General features: G+C 37.6%; 2 protein-coding genes across 3 annotated transcripts in view; both read right to left on the reverse strand.

Annotated features, from left to right (window-relative positions):
• The window catches only part of TEK (TEK receptor tyrosine kinase), a 45,532-nt gene extending 43,272 nt beyond the window's left edge, over nt 1-2,260 (reverse strand). For both annotated transcript variants that reach the window (XM_082301000.1, XM_082300999.1), the window contains exon 1: nt 2,126-2,260. In XM_082301000.1, the coding sequence (XP_082157126.1) occupies nt 2,126-2,177 (52 nt within the window). In that variant the 5' untranslated portion in view covers nt 2,178-2,260. The remainder of the gene's footprint in view (nt 1-2,125) is intronic.
• Nucleotides 2,261-11,458: 9,198 nt separating this feature from the next.
• IFT74 (intraflagellar transport 74) overlaps nt 11,459-17,647 on the reverse strand; it is a gene marked incomplete at its 5' end in the record, with an annotated part of 35,746 nt that continues 29,557 nt past the window's right edge. Inside the window, 4 exons of the mRNA XM_082301121.1 lie at nt 11,459-11,796; nt 13,413-13,473; nt 15,848-15,973; nt 16,568-16,731. Coding sequence (XP_082157247.1) covers nt 11,681-11,796; nt 13,413-13,473; nt 15,848-15,973; nt 16,568-16,731 — 467 coding nt within the window. The 3' untranslated portion in view covers nt 11,459-11,680. The remainder of the gene's footprint in view (nt 11,797-13,412; nt 13,474-15,847; nt 15,974-16,567; nt 16,732-17,647) is intronic.

Consider the following 17,647-nt stretch of genomic DNA (forward strand, 5'->3'; position numbering starts at 1 on the left):
AACAACCAAAAGAAAAAACATGTGGTGATACTCAGTACAGTTTGAAGAATCCCAGCAGTATTAAATTCAACTCCTTATCAGTTTCATTGAACATTTGCTGTGGAATGTAGAGAGTGCAAAAGTGAGCATTTGTGTATACTTTGAACGCCATCTTCCACTCTGGATCATTAGTTCTAGCTGCTAATGGAGTACTGCTATTAAAAATAAAAAGACATTAAATCAAAGGCCATTTCTCCTAATGGGAGCCAAGTCAGTGCTTTTCACCTAGAAAAAGGGTGGAGTGGATTTTGTGCCTACCCAGCAACACACCCAGAGAAGCCCACAATCATCGGGGACAAGGTTAAGCCAGTTCAGTGTCTGTACGGAGTGTAGACTCTCCCCTGCTCAGGGAATGTCATTCCTGCTTTCCTGAACTCCGCCTGCAGTATCTAGAGGAAAGCAGGCTCGCATTGTCTTCCACTGCTCGCCCCAGGAAACATGATATCATTCTCAAACAAAAGCGGGAAAGCTGACAGATCTATTGAGATGGGTGTGACTACAGCACACACCTCGCTGGTCAGCCCCTGTGGAAAATGCAGTGACTGGCAGTTCATTGGTGCTGGGCTGTCTGTGCTCTCCACATTTTTATAGCTAATCTCTGCAAATGACTTTTGTTTCTCCTCTACTTGTGACTTAATGAACGTTGTTGCTGTCTATGTCAAATAGGTATATGACACCATGCAGAGAAATAGGAGGGACAAGGAAAAAAGGTGGAATAACTGGACTTGCTTTTCTTCTCCATCCATAGTGCATACAGCACCAGATATTTCCAAAAAGTGTAATGCTGGAAGTGATCTGAGGGCTAAACAGGTTGAATGCATGTGCAGCTTAAACAATCAAGAAACTGAAGCCACAGAAGAGGAATTGGTATTAACAACATGTAGCCTATTACAGCAATTGCTAGATAAGAATATTTCCAAACATGATTTCAACAGATTAAAAACTTTTTTTTTTTTGCCTGCATTAACCTCTAGCCTTTTATAGATGCCAAAAGTAACATCTCAAACTCGTAATTTTATTGTTAACAGCTGTTGGCATGCTGCTAATCAAGAAGATCTGTACAGAGCAATTGTGAAGAAAGTTGCAGGGAAATAAGGACTTCTGCCTTTTCGTGCTACTTTCTGGTTTTCACTGCAGGACAATTTGCAGTTCTACAGCACATTACATTTTTACTGTGAGGTGGACTCGAACAACCTGTATATATATCTCAATGCAATGGTTAAGGGTGAGTTAAGAGTCTAAGATTGTCATGTGACTTGTATTTTTCTTTTACAGATTTTTACAGAAAAAACTGACTAGAAAATCAAAATGAGGATTGTAAAAGTGATCTTTACTCAAATGTGGAGTAACTTTGAATCTGATGGCAGGAGAACAGCCCTCAGGGCTCTGCATGTGATAGGTTCAGCAATGTATCTCTAACATTAATGCTGAAATTACTGTAAACTAAATTTGAATTAGTATAATATTTGTGTATACCTTTCTACAGATATCTCTTATGATAACTTCTGATTTGCTGAACTAATGACATTTGCTGATAATACTATATAACTGTGTTTTAAGTGGTTTTAATTGATCTTGTATTTTTTTCCCTCTTTTTTCCACTGACTCTCATCTAAATGCCACTTGTGGAATCTTGTCTAAAATCAGATACTGGAATAGCTACACATATCCAGTGTACGGCTAGTTCTTAAAGTCAGTCACAGAAGTCGACATTAATCTGTATTTAGAGCAGATTCCTTAGGGAAAGACACCAATGGTTTCAATGTTATCAGCTATCTAAAAAAATTAGTACATTCGATAGAAAAGAAACCCTGCTGCAACAAATGTATCAACAAATACCTTCAACAGTTAAAAGGTGCAGCCGTGAATCCTACATGTAGCTAAATCATCCCCAGTTGCTTGGCCCCAGTCCTGCCCTCACTCGCTGTAAGAGCTCTGCACAGAGAAGTGGACTCATTGAAACAAACACGAGTACTTAAATCAGTAAAGGTAAGCGCTGGAGACAAGTCAAAGGCTAGGTGCATACTGTGTGAAAAACAAAGAAAGGCATGACAGGTCCACTACAGCTATTAGAGCCAAAGTTTACCTGAAATCAACAGGCTGAATCCATAGAGAACTAGGTGTGCTAGAGGGTCCATGCTTTCCAAAGTATATCCATCCAGTTCTTACAGCTGTTCATGGAGTATCCTTTCCTCGGGGCAGACCTTTAGCAAATACTCTTGTCCTGCATGGTACGCTGTTTACAAGTCACAGGCAAGAAATCAGAGCACTGGCGCAGGCTGGAACAGTCTCATTGCTGTCTGAGTACAGGGAGTTTAAGTTCCTTTTTCCTGTTTCCTTTGTAGATTAGGATGGGAAAGGCAGGATCTTAAAGGCATTTTTGTATCAGCAGGACTGCAGGGGAGTGCAAATCCCATCCATCCAGCAATACATCAAAACAATTATCTGGAGCTGCTGGAGAAGCAGGGGACTGCTGTTGTTCACAGTCAGCAGAATAAGAACAATGATGGCATCCTCCAGTAGGTGTGAGAGTGGAAGTAAAACATCCTCCGCCTAGGTAGAGTAGGTGGAAAGTGCTATTATCTCATTCTTAAAGTCCAGGTCTGCTAAGTTCTCAGGATGCTATAGCGTTTTCCCTTATTTATTTAATCCACACATAAGCTGCTGGCTGCAATGCATTTCTGCACACAATAATGAAAATAAGAAGTAAACAGTAACAAAGCAGCCAGCTGAATCCAGTATAGACCAAAGCCATCCACAATCCAGCAAACTATTCCCTTAGTTCATGTGTTTTACTGGAAACTATTTTTCTTTACATTTGACAATTGGAAACAGACTGAAAACTTGTTGCAATAATAAATCTCATACAGAGTTATTATGACTTCAGTGGGATTAAAATGCCTGCATCACTCAGGGAGGTCTTAAAACTCGGAAGCTAAAACAAAACACAAAGAAAAAATACAAAGAAAAGCAGAAAAAAAAAATGAATGAAATAAATGTAAAGACAGCACTCGTATATATAAACAGAACTGAAATTAAAGAGCACTTGACAAAACATGATACATGGCAATATAGCATTTGAAAGTTCTGTAGTTCTGCCAAGATGCCAACAACCAGAATTACTTTTATGTAAATACAGAAAAAGGAATTTTCAGCACAATTTTGGAAATGGGATATGGGTTTATCCTACTTTGATTTAATCTCCTTTTAGCCTTTGATTGTAGTGTAGATTTCACAGAGGAAGTCCTTCACACCCAAGGTCTATTGCCATGTGGAGAGAAGGGTTACAACCACAGCAAATGGGAAGGCAGCAGCCCAGAGTTCCTTACGTGTGTCCCTCCTTTCCCTCCATATAACCAAAAGCCAAACCAAGTAGAAATTTATACTGAAAATACCCTGTGGGTGCAAAAACACAGTATGAGGTACAAACACTACTAAAATTCCTTTTTGATGCTTAAAGGAGGCAGAATATACGATATTTATGTGGTTTGGTTTCAGACTAAAATAAACACATATATTTTGTCCATTTTAGATTTTGGAGAACATCTACTCTTCTTTTACTCTTAGATGTGAAGCAGTAGTGATCACCCCTCTCCAATTGCACCTTAGCTTTTATAAGTCTGCAAGTAGAGATCCCTCCAATATCAGAACACTTACTATATTAGCAGATACTAAATATTATCATATTTCCCATCTAGTGGATAACTGTTTTGTTATTCATTTAACCTGTTTATAAGTTGGCCAATCCTTGATTATTTATGATTTGTTGAGGGATGGGGAGCAGGAAGAAAGGAGACGGGACAGGCTTAAACAACTGCGGTCAAGGCTGTGGTTCTCCAGATTGCTGTTCTAATCTTAGAGGGGTTTTTAAAGTTTCCACTTACATCTCACTTTCCTGCTGTAAAGAGGTCACTAAAGAGAAATGCATCATGTCTCCATTTGAAATACACCTAAATAGAAAGTAATGCTTCTGATACTGACTTTGCAGTATGAATAATGGGCCAGGTGAGCTGTTCATTCTTTTTTGAAGAACCAACTTGTGCCTACTGATCATTTCAGCTGCCATGATGGCAAGGTAGTTATTTATCTCAGAGTGGACAGCCTGCACATGAAGCATTCCACAAATACAAGAAGGTTGCAAAGGCCTGCTGAAGCCAGAAGAGAGGAGATACATACCAACCCAAGCCAGAATTTGTTTAGGGTACCAGCATCAGCAGGATTGTGTAGTTCATTTCTGTTTCATTACAAAATTTAATTCTCAAAGAAATGAAGAATAGCATCTACAATTCAGCAAACACTAAAGTACTCCTTTATATGTAGTATGTGTTAAACGTAGGTCTGTTTCTATTTGGAAAGCTTTTAAGTGCCACCACTTAATTAGTGCTCCCACTGAAGTCCAAATTAATCACATGATAAGCTTTTTCTACTGCAGAATTTAAAGGATTTCAATATTCTGTCTTATTCTCACTCAACATTAAGTGTCTGCTAGGTCTACCTTTCATATTTTCGTCCTTGTATTTCATGTGCCTAGAAGGTAAGTATTTTTTAAGGTAGGTCATATTAATTTTGTGTCCCTTGAAGTAAAAACTGTATTATCTGATCACCTTCTGATTAGTGAGCGACACAAAAGTGCAGTAGAATTGCCTGTCCCCACCACCAAACAGATAGTCCTTAGCTAATGGGGATACTGAGTCTCAGCCTGCATTCACTATTAATGACATGAAGAATTCCAAATAGCCTTTGGCAAAACCTGATGGCCAGTCAAATAAACTGGGCTAAAAGTAAGGATGGGACAAGGAGTAAAATATTTTACAGAGTTACTCTAACTTTCATTGCATGTGGGGCTGTTGACTATCAGGGTGTCCAATGAGCATCCTTGCCACATCTTCAGGTAGGTATGTAGCTGTATTTTGGCCTAGACCACACTCTTGTCTTTTCTAAAGATACTTGGAAAGACTCCAAAAGGCAGTTTTGAAAGAGTTCCCCTCAGAAACATCAGTTTTGTTGGTGGTTAACTGCTGATTCAAACATATTCACATCTTAACCCCCAACATAATGGCATGCATAAGTTTAAATTACTTGCAACAGGGAAACAAATTGTCTTCCAACATGTAAATATAATCCTAGCATTAAACATGGCTTTTCATAACTGTCTTTGCTGAAGGCTAATTTTATGATACGTCAAGTGCCCTGAACTCCTGACACCAGGCTTTCCTCTTTAGATAAGCAGCACACTTGTCTCAAGGACAACCCATTCATACATGCTGCACCACATGGAAATATGTGAGGAGGAAAAAGAAACAATACCACTGCACTTCTTTAGTCAGGTAGATGTGTTAGCAGAAATCACATATCCTCTTGCAGTGTCTGGTCACATATTTTTTGGAACCAAGCCATTACTTTGGCCTTGACATGATGTCGATACGTCTTATTAGGAAGCAGCAAAGGAACTTTAGGAATTATTACTCACCACAGTCAGCTAATGTGAAACAAAGGCTCACAAATGATGGGGTTTAAGCTTCTTTTCTCAAACAGATCCTGTTCTCCTCTGCAACATGGCCTATGCCATTGCGGCCAGCTGTAGCCCCTAAGCCATCTATCTGGGACCACATGGAAGTGAGAGGTAGCAGACAGGTGGCCAGGGAGAGGACATGTGCAGCTGCTGGTCTAAGACTTCAGGATAAGCACTGCCCCTACCACTTCAGTGGCAGTGGTAAATTGAGGGAGGTAAAGGTTTCTGGGGTACATGTCATGCAAACGTGGATAGGACAGTATGGAGGAATGGTGCTATCGAAATGGGTAGTTCTGAGAAACCTTAAGGTGAGGTAGAAAAGGTAACAGTTTTTTGCTGCACTGCTTCCTCTGCATATGCATACTCAGAAGGCAATTCAGGGTTGCAAACATATGATCCACTCTTTTTGCTCAGCATTTTTGTTTTCTTTTCTAAAAAAGAGTTTCTCTTGGAGAACATAGCCTGGAAAATGGCTGAGTACCAAGCAGTCTACAGAACAGCCTTAGCCAAAGGGAGCTGTTGCTTTCCTGTCTTCCTTGATACTGAAATGAAAGGGAATTTACTGAATGGAATTAAACACAGGACCTGATGGGGATTTCAGGTTTCTTTCAAAGGGAAAGCTCAGCTGATGAAAAAACACAAGAGTACTTTAGAGCTTCTGTATGAGTAAAGTCAATGTGAAGAACATTAGGCCATTTGTCTAACATCTATGCTCGGAAAACTTCTGCTTTGCAAGTCACTTGTATTCTTTTGAAAAATGCTTCATGTATATTTTAGACTAGCCTGCCCATTGTCAGCAGAAGGACAAAAAAATTGCTTCTCTGTTGTACTACTTTCATTGTAGTTTTTTACAATAAATTTTGAAGGACAAATGAGTCTGTGTGTTTATGTTTAATGGCAACAATTATATATCCAAATATCTTTAAGATATTGATATTAAATCTCCCCAAGTGATGCACAGCAATAATAGTAGGGCATGAACAAGGCAAATTTCATGGTTTTGCCATCTGGAGAAATAAAGATTAATTTCATAAGCCTTGTAATGCATATGATCTTTGCAGATCTGACTACTGTTTCCAAGGACCAGGAAATGGGTCATGCTGACTAGATCTCAGGGGTAGTGTTCTCAGCCATTAGGGTTACAAAAATTCATTCTTAATATCCTGTTTGCAGGACCTGCTATCTTCCATTGACTTATTATCACACTGTTAGTATGATTTAATGGTGCTTTTTAATGGTGATTTTAAACAAGCACAACTTAGTGGTAAATTTCCTGTCCACCTGCCTCTTCTTCCAAATTTGGGACTGGAAGTCTTGCAGAAATCTTGGAAATCTGAAGGCTTTATTTAGAATTTTGTCTCTCATGCATAATTGTTAAAGTCACTGATGCAACTGATAATTTCTACTATAGTCACTATTTTATTTTTCTTCCTAATTTTAAGAGGTGCTGACTCCCCCTTACATCACAAGTATTTGTGGGCAAACTTGAGTTTTATGTTGGAGACAGGTCTTGCACCTTATTCATCCTTGCTGCACAGCAGAAATCTTGGGGCTGATACAAAGATACCAGTGCTCAGTGAATCAAGCTCAGTCACTTTAAATGAATGTAGCTTTCAAGGAATTCACTCTACAAGAGGAAACAAGAGGGGATAATTTAACGTTTCTGGCTCTTTATTTTTCTCTCTCTCTTTTTTTTTTAATGTGGAACATTTCCTCCCATTTCACACATTTGGCATATTGTCCAGTTAGTCCTCCTTCCTGAAAGGAGAACCTGTAAGTGTTGGGCTCAAGTCACGGCAAGAACATTTCTTCCTCTGCTCCAAGATTTTGTCGATCCCAACAAATGATTAATCAAAGCTGGGATTTGAATTCAGATCATTTCTGTAGCTGTGAATGCTTAAAGGCTTCCTCTTTACTCAAAAAGATGACAACTATTTTGTTTGGGAGTAATCCAGTTCCCTTCTGAGTGATTGACCTGCATTTCAGGGCCTTGCTCTGCACATACAAGACATGTATCATTTGGTGTTCAGCTGCTATTCACACTGTGTAGCTGTTCAAGCGAGCTCCAATTTTACGACCACTTTCAGAATCTGAAGGGTTTTCACTCTGATTGCAACATCCACCACACCCAGATGATTTAACACCATGAGCTATGTTTCCAAGGAGTTCACTCAAAGCAGGTACTTTAAGAACAGTTACAAAGTAATCTTTTAATCTCTTTCTCCTCAAACGAATACATTCTAATGGCTAGCACCTCGTCTTAAGGCCTGCATTATGCCTTGTAGTTTTGTTTTATACCAGCAGCAGGAAATTGGGAAGTGTACCGAAAGAACTTACAACCACTTCACCTTGGAAACATGTCCCTACAATTATGAAACAGCACATACTAACACTAAGAGCCATTAACTAAAGTTGTCAGGAGGAAAGAACTCTCAGTGTTCCACCTGTCTAGAATTGCTCAAAGGAATACTGCATTGTTGACTTCTAAGCTCACTAAGAGAAATTTTAAAAAAACAAACTTATTTTGAAAGACAGACAAGATTTTTTAATCACCGTGAAAAGTAGTGAAGGCAAGATGAAGCAGGAAGACCAACAAGAGGATTAACCTTTGCTTGCAGCAAAAATAAGGGTTTGCCTGGAGATATGATGACATCCCTTAATATATGGGAACAAGGTTGGTGCACTGTCATGCCATCATGAACTGGGAACACAGTAGTCGTTCCTGTGCTTGTCCTCAAGCAAAGGATAAACAACATGGCAGCAACACACCCTTCGATTGAAGGCTTTGAAATTGAAATGCTTCTTGATGTAAGGTGTGCCATTGAAGTGGGATGTGGAGTGACAATAATTGTCAAACATGGTATCCTAATGCCTCAGTGGCATCTTACTGAAGGGAGACTAGGTTAGGGAACTTTTAACAAACTGGAAAACATAACGCCATGGAACTTGTTGAAATGCACCCACATGTGTACAGAGGTAGCTGACTTATGGCATTGCAAGGTCATTCCTGAGTACCTTTTTTTTTTTTATGGTGGTAAGAGAGAGGCTTCTGAATATTGAAAGACAGAGTATGTCACTCCTACCTTCAGGAGAGCAAGAAGAGTGACCCAGGGAATGACAGACTGGTCAGCCTCATCTCAATCCCTGAGAAAGCTGTGGAGCAACTAAGGCTGTATACAATTTCCAGACACATGAAGGATGGGAAGGTGATCATGAGTAGAGAGCACAGATTTATGAAGAAGAAATTATGCTTAACCAACCTGATAGCCATCCAAAATGAGGCAACTAACTCACTGAACAAGGAGAGAGGTTAGGATGTTGTTTACCTCAACATAAGCAAGGTGTTTGCCAGAATTTTCCATTAAATCCTCATAGATAATGCTGACAAAGTATGGTTAGATAAGCAGGCTCGGGGCTCACTGTGTGGTCAGTGGCCTGAAGTCCAGCTGGAGGCCAGACAGTAGTGGAATACCACAGCCATGGATATGGGGGCAATACTGTTTAACCTTTTCACTGATGACCTGGACGATGGGTCAGAGTTCAGGACGCATGCAGATGACACAAAGCTGGGAGGAGTGGTTGATACACCATATGGTGTGCTGTCCAGAGAGACCTAAACAGGTGAAGTGGGCAGCCAAGAATGTCATGAAGTTCCGACACATGTAAAGTCCTGCCCCTGTGGAGGAACAATCCAGGCACCCATGCACACTGAGGGCTGAGTGGCTGGAAACCTGCTTTCCTGAGAAGGACCTTGGGGCCCTTCCTGGTGTACACCAAGCTGACCAAGAGCCAACAATGCACAGCAAAACAGGCCAGCAGTATTCTAGCACATGTTAGGAAGAGCATTGCCAGGCAGGCTGAGGGAGGTGATCCTTACTCAGCCCTGGTAAGAGAGGTGAGCAGAAGAGGTTTTAAGTATCTCCACCTCGCAGATGCTGCCAGTTAATTCATGTCCTCTCAGTCTGAAGTCATAGCATAAAATGGATAAAAGACTGCCTGGGTAGACAGAGACCTGTGTTACTGAATTAGTGTCCTGATGTATACACAGGAGTTTCAGTGAAAAAGTACTGTGTGTCTGGTACTTAAACCATATTAAAAAAAAAAAAAAAAGATATAAAGAGTTAAAGAAAAGGTGATTTTCACTGATACTTGAGGAACTAGGTAAGGGTACAGTTTACTCAGCTCACTACTGGGAGTGAGTTACTCATCTTCCAGAGGAAGATGAAACACTTGCTGCATAGCTCATCACTTAGAATCCATAGAGTTCTTTTCAGCCATGGGTACTATGACTGCTATCAAGGACCATAAGGATGAATTGTTAAGAGAAAGAATGAGTGATAAGATTCTCACACAGAAACAGGTTATCTGAAGATCCTTCAGTAGAACAAGAAAAAGAACAGCATGCTAGAGAAAGGGGTTTCATGACAGGCACCTCCGGGGAACACAACAAAAACCTGTAAACTTTACCACGCTGTCTTACAGAATCACTACCAAGGAATAAAACCTTCCCCTGCCCTGAGAGAAAGCAAAGTCAGAGCAGTCTGTTTATTCAGTCTGCAGCTTTTTTCCATTGTTCACTACAATATGTTATTCTAGCACAAGTGGAATTCAGGAGGCGATCTCTCTGGCTGATGGTTTGATTGGTGAGAATATTAGACTTCAACTATCTCTGCAAATAATGGGCTTTCTCTGGAATAGCTGAAACTCTGACAGGAAGGAAGAGACTTTAGTAGGAATTTCCCCTAGATAACAGTCCTTAGTTTATAGAAATCCTGTTCCATTATCTCTAAATATTATAAATATATAAAGCAACACGGTTTAGTGTGCTGAATTTGCAAACACAGTGCTCTCTGCACAAATCTTCAGTATTTTTAGGTTACAGATTTCTTTATACTCAAAATCACAATCAGAGATTTGCGGAAATTTAGTGATAAAAATACAGAACTATTTCAATGGACTCAGAATATTTTCTAATTATTTCTCTACTCCAGTTTTATAAAGTGAGGTGCATAGTCTACCTCTTTTCTGGAAAACTTTTCTATGAGAGCAGAACAATTATAAAACCAGTTCCCATTGCTTTTTAGTAGTTTCTTTCCACAAGGCTAGTTTACTGTTTAGCTAAGATTTCTACCTATAGTCAACTGTGCTTTTTCTATTTGATCAGGACTAGCTTACAATATACCAGGTGAAAGAAATTATCAATAAGCAGTTTATAAATACATTACCTGTAGAATGTGATAAAAATATATAAATGGAATTTTTTTTATCTAAACATTTTCTGAAATTTCTATATCATAAAGCACATTGTTATTTTCTACACATTTTTTTGTTCTATGTTGAAACTCTTCCTTGTCTTCTTGTCAGCGGTTCCATATGACACTGCTTGTTGAAACTGGAGGGAAAAAAAACATTGCAGAAAATATACAAATAATTTTCTCTGCTATTTCCTTTACTGGTGAATACTACAGCAGTAAAATACTCCACACAAAATCAGTGTTAGCTATGTTTCACTGCTTTTTATCATAGTTCGCTCTTTATAATTACATCTTAAAAAATAAGAAGTTAATTCTCCATTAGGAAATGACAATTTGCTGGCATTTGCTTTTATTTTAAGATTTTACACTACGAAGCAATTATGACTTTAAAAGACACTTCTCATCCTTAGATGCTTTCCTTACTTGGTATAAATTGCTATCTATATAGGTATGGTATGCTGGTATTACCATTTAGCTTATTACACACTTAATTTAAGATAATGCATATGACAACCTGTCAAGCAGTCCTCCTGTTCTGTTTGGAAGGGGTAGGACTACAGGGCAATTAGAAATTCAGTGTGTAAAGCAGACTAAAATTTCACATTGAGATGCAATTCAGCAACGGGCCTCAGTAACTCATTGGGCAGTATTTCCTTTTTGTTTCTAAAATTCAGATGTTTATTTCTAAAAATTTTAAACATTACAAGAGGAGGGATAGTATTAAAACCGGTAACTTCTAAAAACCTGGTAAAATAATTTTAAGAATATCTGTCACCCTAGTGGTGAGTGAATGATCTCAGTAGTCCAGCTTTCCATGCGGCCTTTGCACATCTCTCATTGTTGGTCCATTCGGGCAGGAAGGAAATGCCTAGGTTCAGTTCTTGGTGTTCTGCAAAGCTTCTATGAGAGCTTGGTTGTATTCTTTGACCAGCTTTTTCACATTCTTCTTTATTGGCTGGTAGTCACTCTCCTGACTTTTTGTTGCTATGACTGATTAAACGAATTAAGGAAACAAACTGCCAGTATGAATATGAGCATAATCACAGATCACAAGGGAACCATAATACCATACACTTCCTTCTATGAAAACCGTCAAGGGGTGAAAATAGTGGAAAAAACTCAGACTGGGGCTAATTTACTAGCTGCCATCTCATGACAAGCACTGTAGAAAAAAAAAGTGATTACATGTCTGAGTCACTTTTGTTTTCATATATATTTATATATTTATATAGGCAGTAAGTCCCTCATGAAGGACTCTGCCTATTGTTACACTGCAAACTAAACCATTTCAAGGCACTCAGCTATGTACAGCCATACAGTCTGGCTACAAAAGTCCCAGTCCAAGAAAGCAGCCCCTCTCCAGTAGCCCAAGCAGACATACTCTGTTCAAGGGTCTGCACTTGGATAGGCAATATTTCATACCAAGTTAGGAGATACTTTAATATCCTGATCATCTTTTTCTCTTGGTTTGTCTTAAAGTCTTTTTTGTTAAGAAAAATTGTGTTTAAGAGTATTGCCTTAATAAAATATTTCTGTAGAGCCTCCTTCAAAGAGGAGGTAGCTCCAACTATATTACACTGTACAAGACTTTTTTCAGATGTTTTTCTAAGAATTAGAGCACTTACCAGATTCGAGAAATGGGATATTTGGTATCTGAAGAAAACAACACTATATGTCTACGTATACATATAGCTATATGTATGTGCATTAATTATTAAATATATTATCATGATCATCAGTATTATTTCTGTGATGGCTAGGCTATCACAAAATTGCCCAAAATATATCCCTGTGCCATTTTCTGAGACATGAAGGAATGTTCACTGTCCAACACACTACGCTAGATGGTGGGGTCTAGTTTTGATGTTATCTTTACCAATTACATTTGTACTTGAATCACAAAACAGCGATTTTTTGTGTCTTAGAGATTTTTTAAACAAAAATTTATTTCTTAAATAACTTTAAAGAAGTAATTTTATTGCAGTGAATTCACTGTCCCTAGAATACAAAATAAAAGTGTACCTTGGTCCTATTCAGGTCTCTATCATAACTAAGGAGAAAAATAGAAAAATAGTACCAGATGAGAAGAACCATCAACTCTAATTAAAATAAACTTCTGTGCTTTTCCTAATTTCAAAAACTATCTTATCAAAGCCATTTGCAAATCAGCAAATAATGATTTTGTTGATATGATTACTGGAATACAACTCGTTAATTTGAATCACATAAAGAGAGAGCTACAAGACATTTCCCCCACTCCAGCATATTTTCAAACAGTGCTACCCTGGCAGATTAATTTCAGATAAGACTGGAGAGATGTGAAGATGAACTTTGTATGAAACCTAGTGGCAAACCCGAGAAAGATGGAAAAATTCCAGACTGCAAGGCAAAGCTTACGCTTTAGGACCCTGTAAATTGTTTCAGACAACACATGCAAGTTTTGCTACATATAATATCTGCAGGTATTTGCAAAGGATTGCCTTTCCCCTCCTCCCCTGTCTTCTGCAGCCCATTCCGTCCTGTCTCATTCTACTGGAGGAAACAGACTTCTTCCTCAATTAATACAGTGTGTGAATTTGACTCTTACTTCTTAAAGAAAAGGATACACTCCTTCATCATAAAGTTATTTTGCTCATGGTGCTGCCACTTCCTCTCCAAATTTGTAAGCTGAAAACATAAAACCACAAAAAGAGCCAAAAATCAAAATGGTAATTATTACAAACATATTTTACACAAATGATTTTGTATCAGTACCTTATACTCTATAATCTGATAAAATCAAAGTTATTTCACATAAAAAACACAGAAATGATAAACAATGGCAAAATGTTTTTAAAGCTGCTGCTCATTAACCTGCATATATAATTAAGCTCTTCATAATCCATCTGTATAAAAGCACTGCATGCAACTGCAGTAACAGATGAAAAAATCCGATGAGAATTCAAGACTTGTCATATAAGGAAGTTAATGGGCAAGTCAGAAATAAAAAGGTGAACAATTCAGAGAGATACTAATTCTCATTATGCTTCATATCATTTAGATGATCTTCTTAAAATCAGTAAGATCTAAAATCACCAAAGATGCAATATTTCCTGACACTGTCTTGGACTTTGCACTACACAGAAGAAACTTCCTTACTTCCATAGTTAAGTTTCCTGTCCAATGCCAGAAGCTGCGATAAGAACAGAGCTGCAGCAAGAAGATTGTAGGAATGTGGGTTCAGTGCTGGCACTTCTTCAATACTTTCAGCATCAACAGGAAACTAATGTGGACATTATATTGATGGCTGCTTCCTTACAATACAATTTTATATTTGTTTTTCTGATGCTACTGTTCAAGGTTCTGCATTTCAAGATACGAAGCTGTTATTTTTAAATGTAAAACTGAAAATCATTCTGGGACTAAACTTTCAGTGGAAACTAAGATAACAAATAAGGAAAATATCACAGTATTCTACTTAAAAGCTTATTATTAAGCTGGAAGAGACGAAAATAATTGCTGTATAACTCAAACCTTAACAGTAAAGAATCAGTTTTATATTGTACTGGTTTGCATCAAACAAGGCAATCTTTGTCTCCAAGACTAGGTATTTCTGACCAATTAAAATTGTTATTGTCCTCTTTGTAGATGTTGCTGCACACAACACAGCCAGTAAAGGAACCTGGAACTGAAATACTTACTGTCTTGCGCACAGAAAAGGAAAGATCCAGTGTATTTTTTATAGTAACTGCTTGAAGACCAGTTGACCTCTTGCAAAATTGCCCAAGTCCTCCACATTTATGAACACCATTTGAACTTCAAAATGCTTGATGAATGTCAAATATTCAGTTACTATAAGACATACCTTAATTCACACTGAGGATATTTACACTCAGGACAGAAACAAATCCTTTTCAAACACATCAAAATAGAACTGCCACAGCTTAATGAACTGAAGAAATGCTGTACAACTACTAATTTATAGAAAATGTTAAGCCTAATTATGCAAGTATCTTAACACTGTCTTGAGTATGCATTTCTGATTTACTTAAACTCTAGAATTTGGTCTTGGCAAAAAAGATACACAGTATCTGAAGTCTTGCACACTTTGGCATGTAGCTTTGAGGATTTAGATCATCACCCTAGAATGATTTTAATAATCCTATGCTACAAATAGACACATATGCCTCAGTCAGAGCTATGCCTTCTCATCTGCTCCACAACATTCATTCCACAAGAAAGTCAACTTAAAAATGTCCAATATGACCTTCAGCTTTTAACCATATTAGAAAAAAAGTATAACAGTCCTAAAGGACAAATATCTCAACAACCTCAAGCAATAAAAATCAGTGAAATGCAATACAAAAAAATCAATTTCCCTTTCCACCTCATTTTAAGGTTACCCATTTTCCTTCTGTGCATTCAAAACTTTATTCCAGTAAAGTTCTGTTGCCAAAATGACAGCAATTTATGTGTGTTTATAATGAAAGAATAAAAGCTGCTCAAGAGGTTATAAACATCTTCTTTCCTGATTCACTTTTGAAATGTAAATACATGTATACCAAAGTTGTTTAAAGAAGTGTGAACAGATCCTAAAACTTCAGGGGCCTGCAAGGAGCAGAAGAATTGGAAAAAGGAAAATGGAATTAATAGCATAGATTTAAAGAAAAAAAATTATCACCATGACTTTAAAAGCAAAAGGGATCTTAGCTATTAGTAGTGACTTTTTTTTCCCCTGCAGTTTCTTTCTAAGTTCATCCTCAAACTACTTAAGCAAAGGAAGGGCAGAAGGTAGAGAGTTCTGAGCAAGATTAACAGAAAAACTTAAACAAAGGATTCACATACTTTCTCTGCTAGTAATCCAAAGCTTACAAGCCATTTGTTGTCAGAATATTAACTTTTGTTTGAAAACAGCAAATACAGCTACACACTTACAACATATGATTTAGACAACTCACTGAGAAGGAATAAACAGATTCTGTCTTACAATGCTTCATGTAAGTGAGAAAACCAAAACCTAGAAAGTAACAACTGAAAGGATAATATGTAACTTGACCTATACCTGAGAATGCGTCTCATTTTCTTGCAGCTCCTTCTTTAGTGTCTCATACTGTGCATTCAAATGCTCCATTATTTTCTTAAAAGCATGGCTGCATTTTGTTAACTTTTCTTTGTCATCCTGGAGTTTCTAGTTAGAAAAAAACCCAACAAAAACTGATTAATGGATGAATTAATTTGCTGCAGGCTTCAGGCACATTACTTCAATTTACCTTTCAAGATGCTACTTTCTTTCCTTTTAGAACAAAGCCATATGCATATGCATAAAGAACTCATAGGCTTTTCACTAGCAGTGCATACTCTATCCCAAAAATAATACTCAATGATTATGAGCAAGTTGTATGCTTAGACAATACTGTATGAGCACCAGTGGGAATGCTGATACTAAGAATTTGTAGGAAATTCTCTTTTGCTTGTGTTCTGTGTTAGATTGCTAAATTCAAAGCCATGGGTAGTCATAAATTACATCAGAATAGTTTAGCTGAATCACTAAAATCAAATGGGGAGATTTTGTGGAAGAAGGTTATCAGAAGATACCCAGCTGAATACCTGCTACATGTACCCAGTTAGTAAGTCACACATAATAGCAAAATAGTATTTGGATTCATTTGCACTGATATGCAATCCTGTTTTTCAGCTGTCAGGAAGGACTCTCAATCACAAAACTGGATTCCCCTCCACTAGCTGCTCAAAAGCACACACTCTGTTTCATCCCTTTCATTACCTTTTTCTTTTCTTCTCCTGATGCTTTCAGAGCTGGCAAATTATTGTAGATCTCCAACTCTGCTTTTGTCTGTTCAATTTTGTCTTTAAGAGAAGCCAGTTCACCAACCATCTTGCCCTCCAGAAGTTCCATCTTCTGTAGGTCCATCTGCAGTTTTTGACTCTCTAGATCATCAGACACACAATCACTAATTAACAGTACTTTTTGTTTCATAATACACAGCCCATTACATACAGATTTATGCTATATTTAACCAATATAAACAGCTCCTAAATATGCTTCTGATTTTGATATTTATGGGACTGTTAATGTGAAGGAAATAAAAAATTTGATCTTCACAACCACCCCACAAGTCAGACTCATACACTACAATTACTGTATTATAATCCATAAGTGAAGAGTAATGGAAGTGTGATGATCTTCTGTATCACAGTGTTTCTATTTTTAATGTTTATAGCACCACACAATTAATTATAGCACCACAATCTTAAAGCAGTGGTGAAACTTACAAAAAATTTATTGCAATGATACAGAAAAATTGAAGAAATATTTTTATTAGGTTTTTAGCATCTTGTTATTTCTATTTGTGCTGCTTGAATACGGATAAAGCTTAGTTTTAAGAGAACAAATAGCCAAACTTATTTTAAACATTTGCTTTGTACAGGAAAACACTTTCATATATCCACAGAAAAGAGTGTCACAGCTTACAACATCAACATGGGCTACAATAAACAGCATTTACTTCTGAGGCTCCATTAAAAAATAACAGTTACAGGTAATTAAAGGAATTAGAACTATGGGTGGATTCTGACATAAAGATAACTGTGGAGACTGAAACTGTCCAGACATAAGACATGTGTGAGAAGAAACAATAAAGATATACCAAGTAATAAAAATGCTTTGACTCAGTCTTGAGGGTAAGTTACCTACCCAGAGTGGGGAAGGACTAGAGGTTGGTTAGTCTTAGTTTGTATGGTTTTGTGACCTGTCATTGTATTTCACTCATGTTCCTGAATATTAAACACATGGGTACATCTTCTTATGTTTCAGATCTGTGTCTAACTCAGAAGAATGATATAG

The sequence above is a fragment of the Coloeus monedula genome, assembly GCF_965178545.1.
Source record: "Coloeus monedula genome assembly, chromosome: Z".
Classification (NCBI taxonomy): domain Eukaryota; kingdom Metazoa; phylum Chordata; class Aves; order Passeriformes; family Corvidae; genus Coloeus; species Coloeus monedula.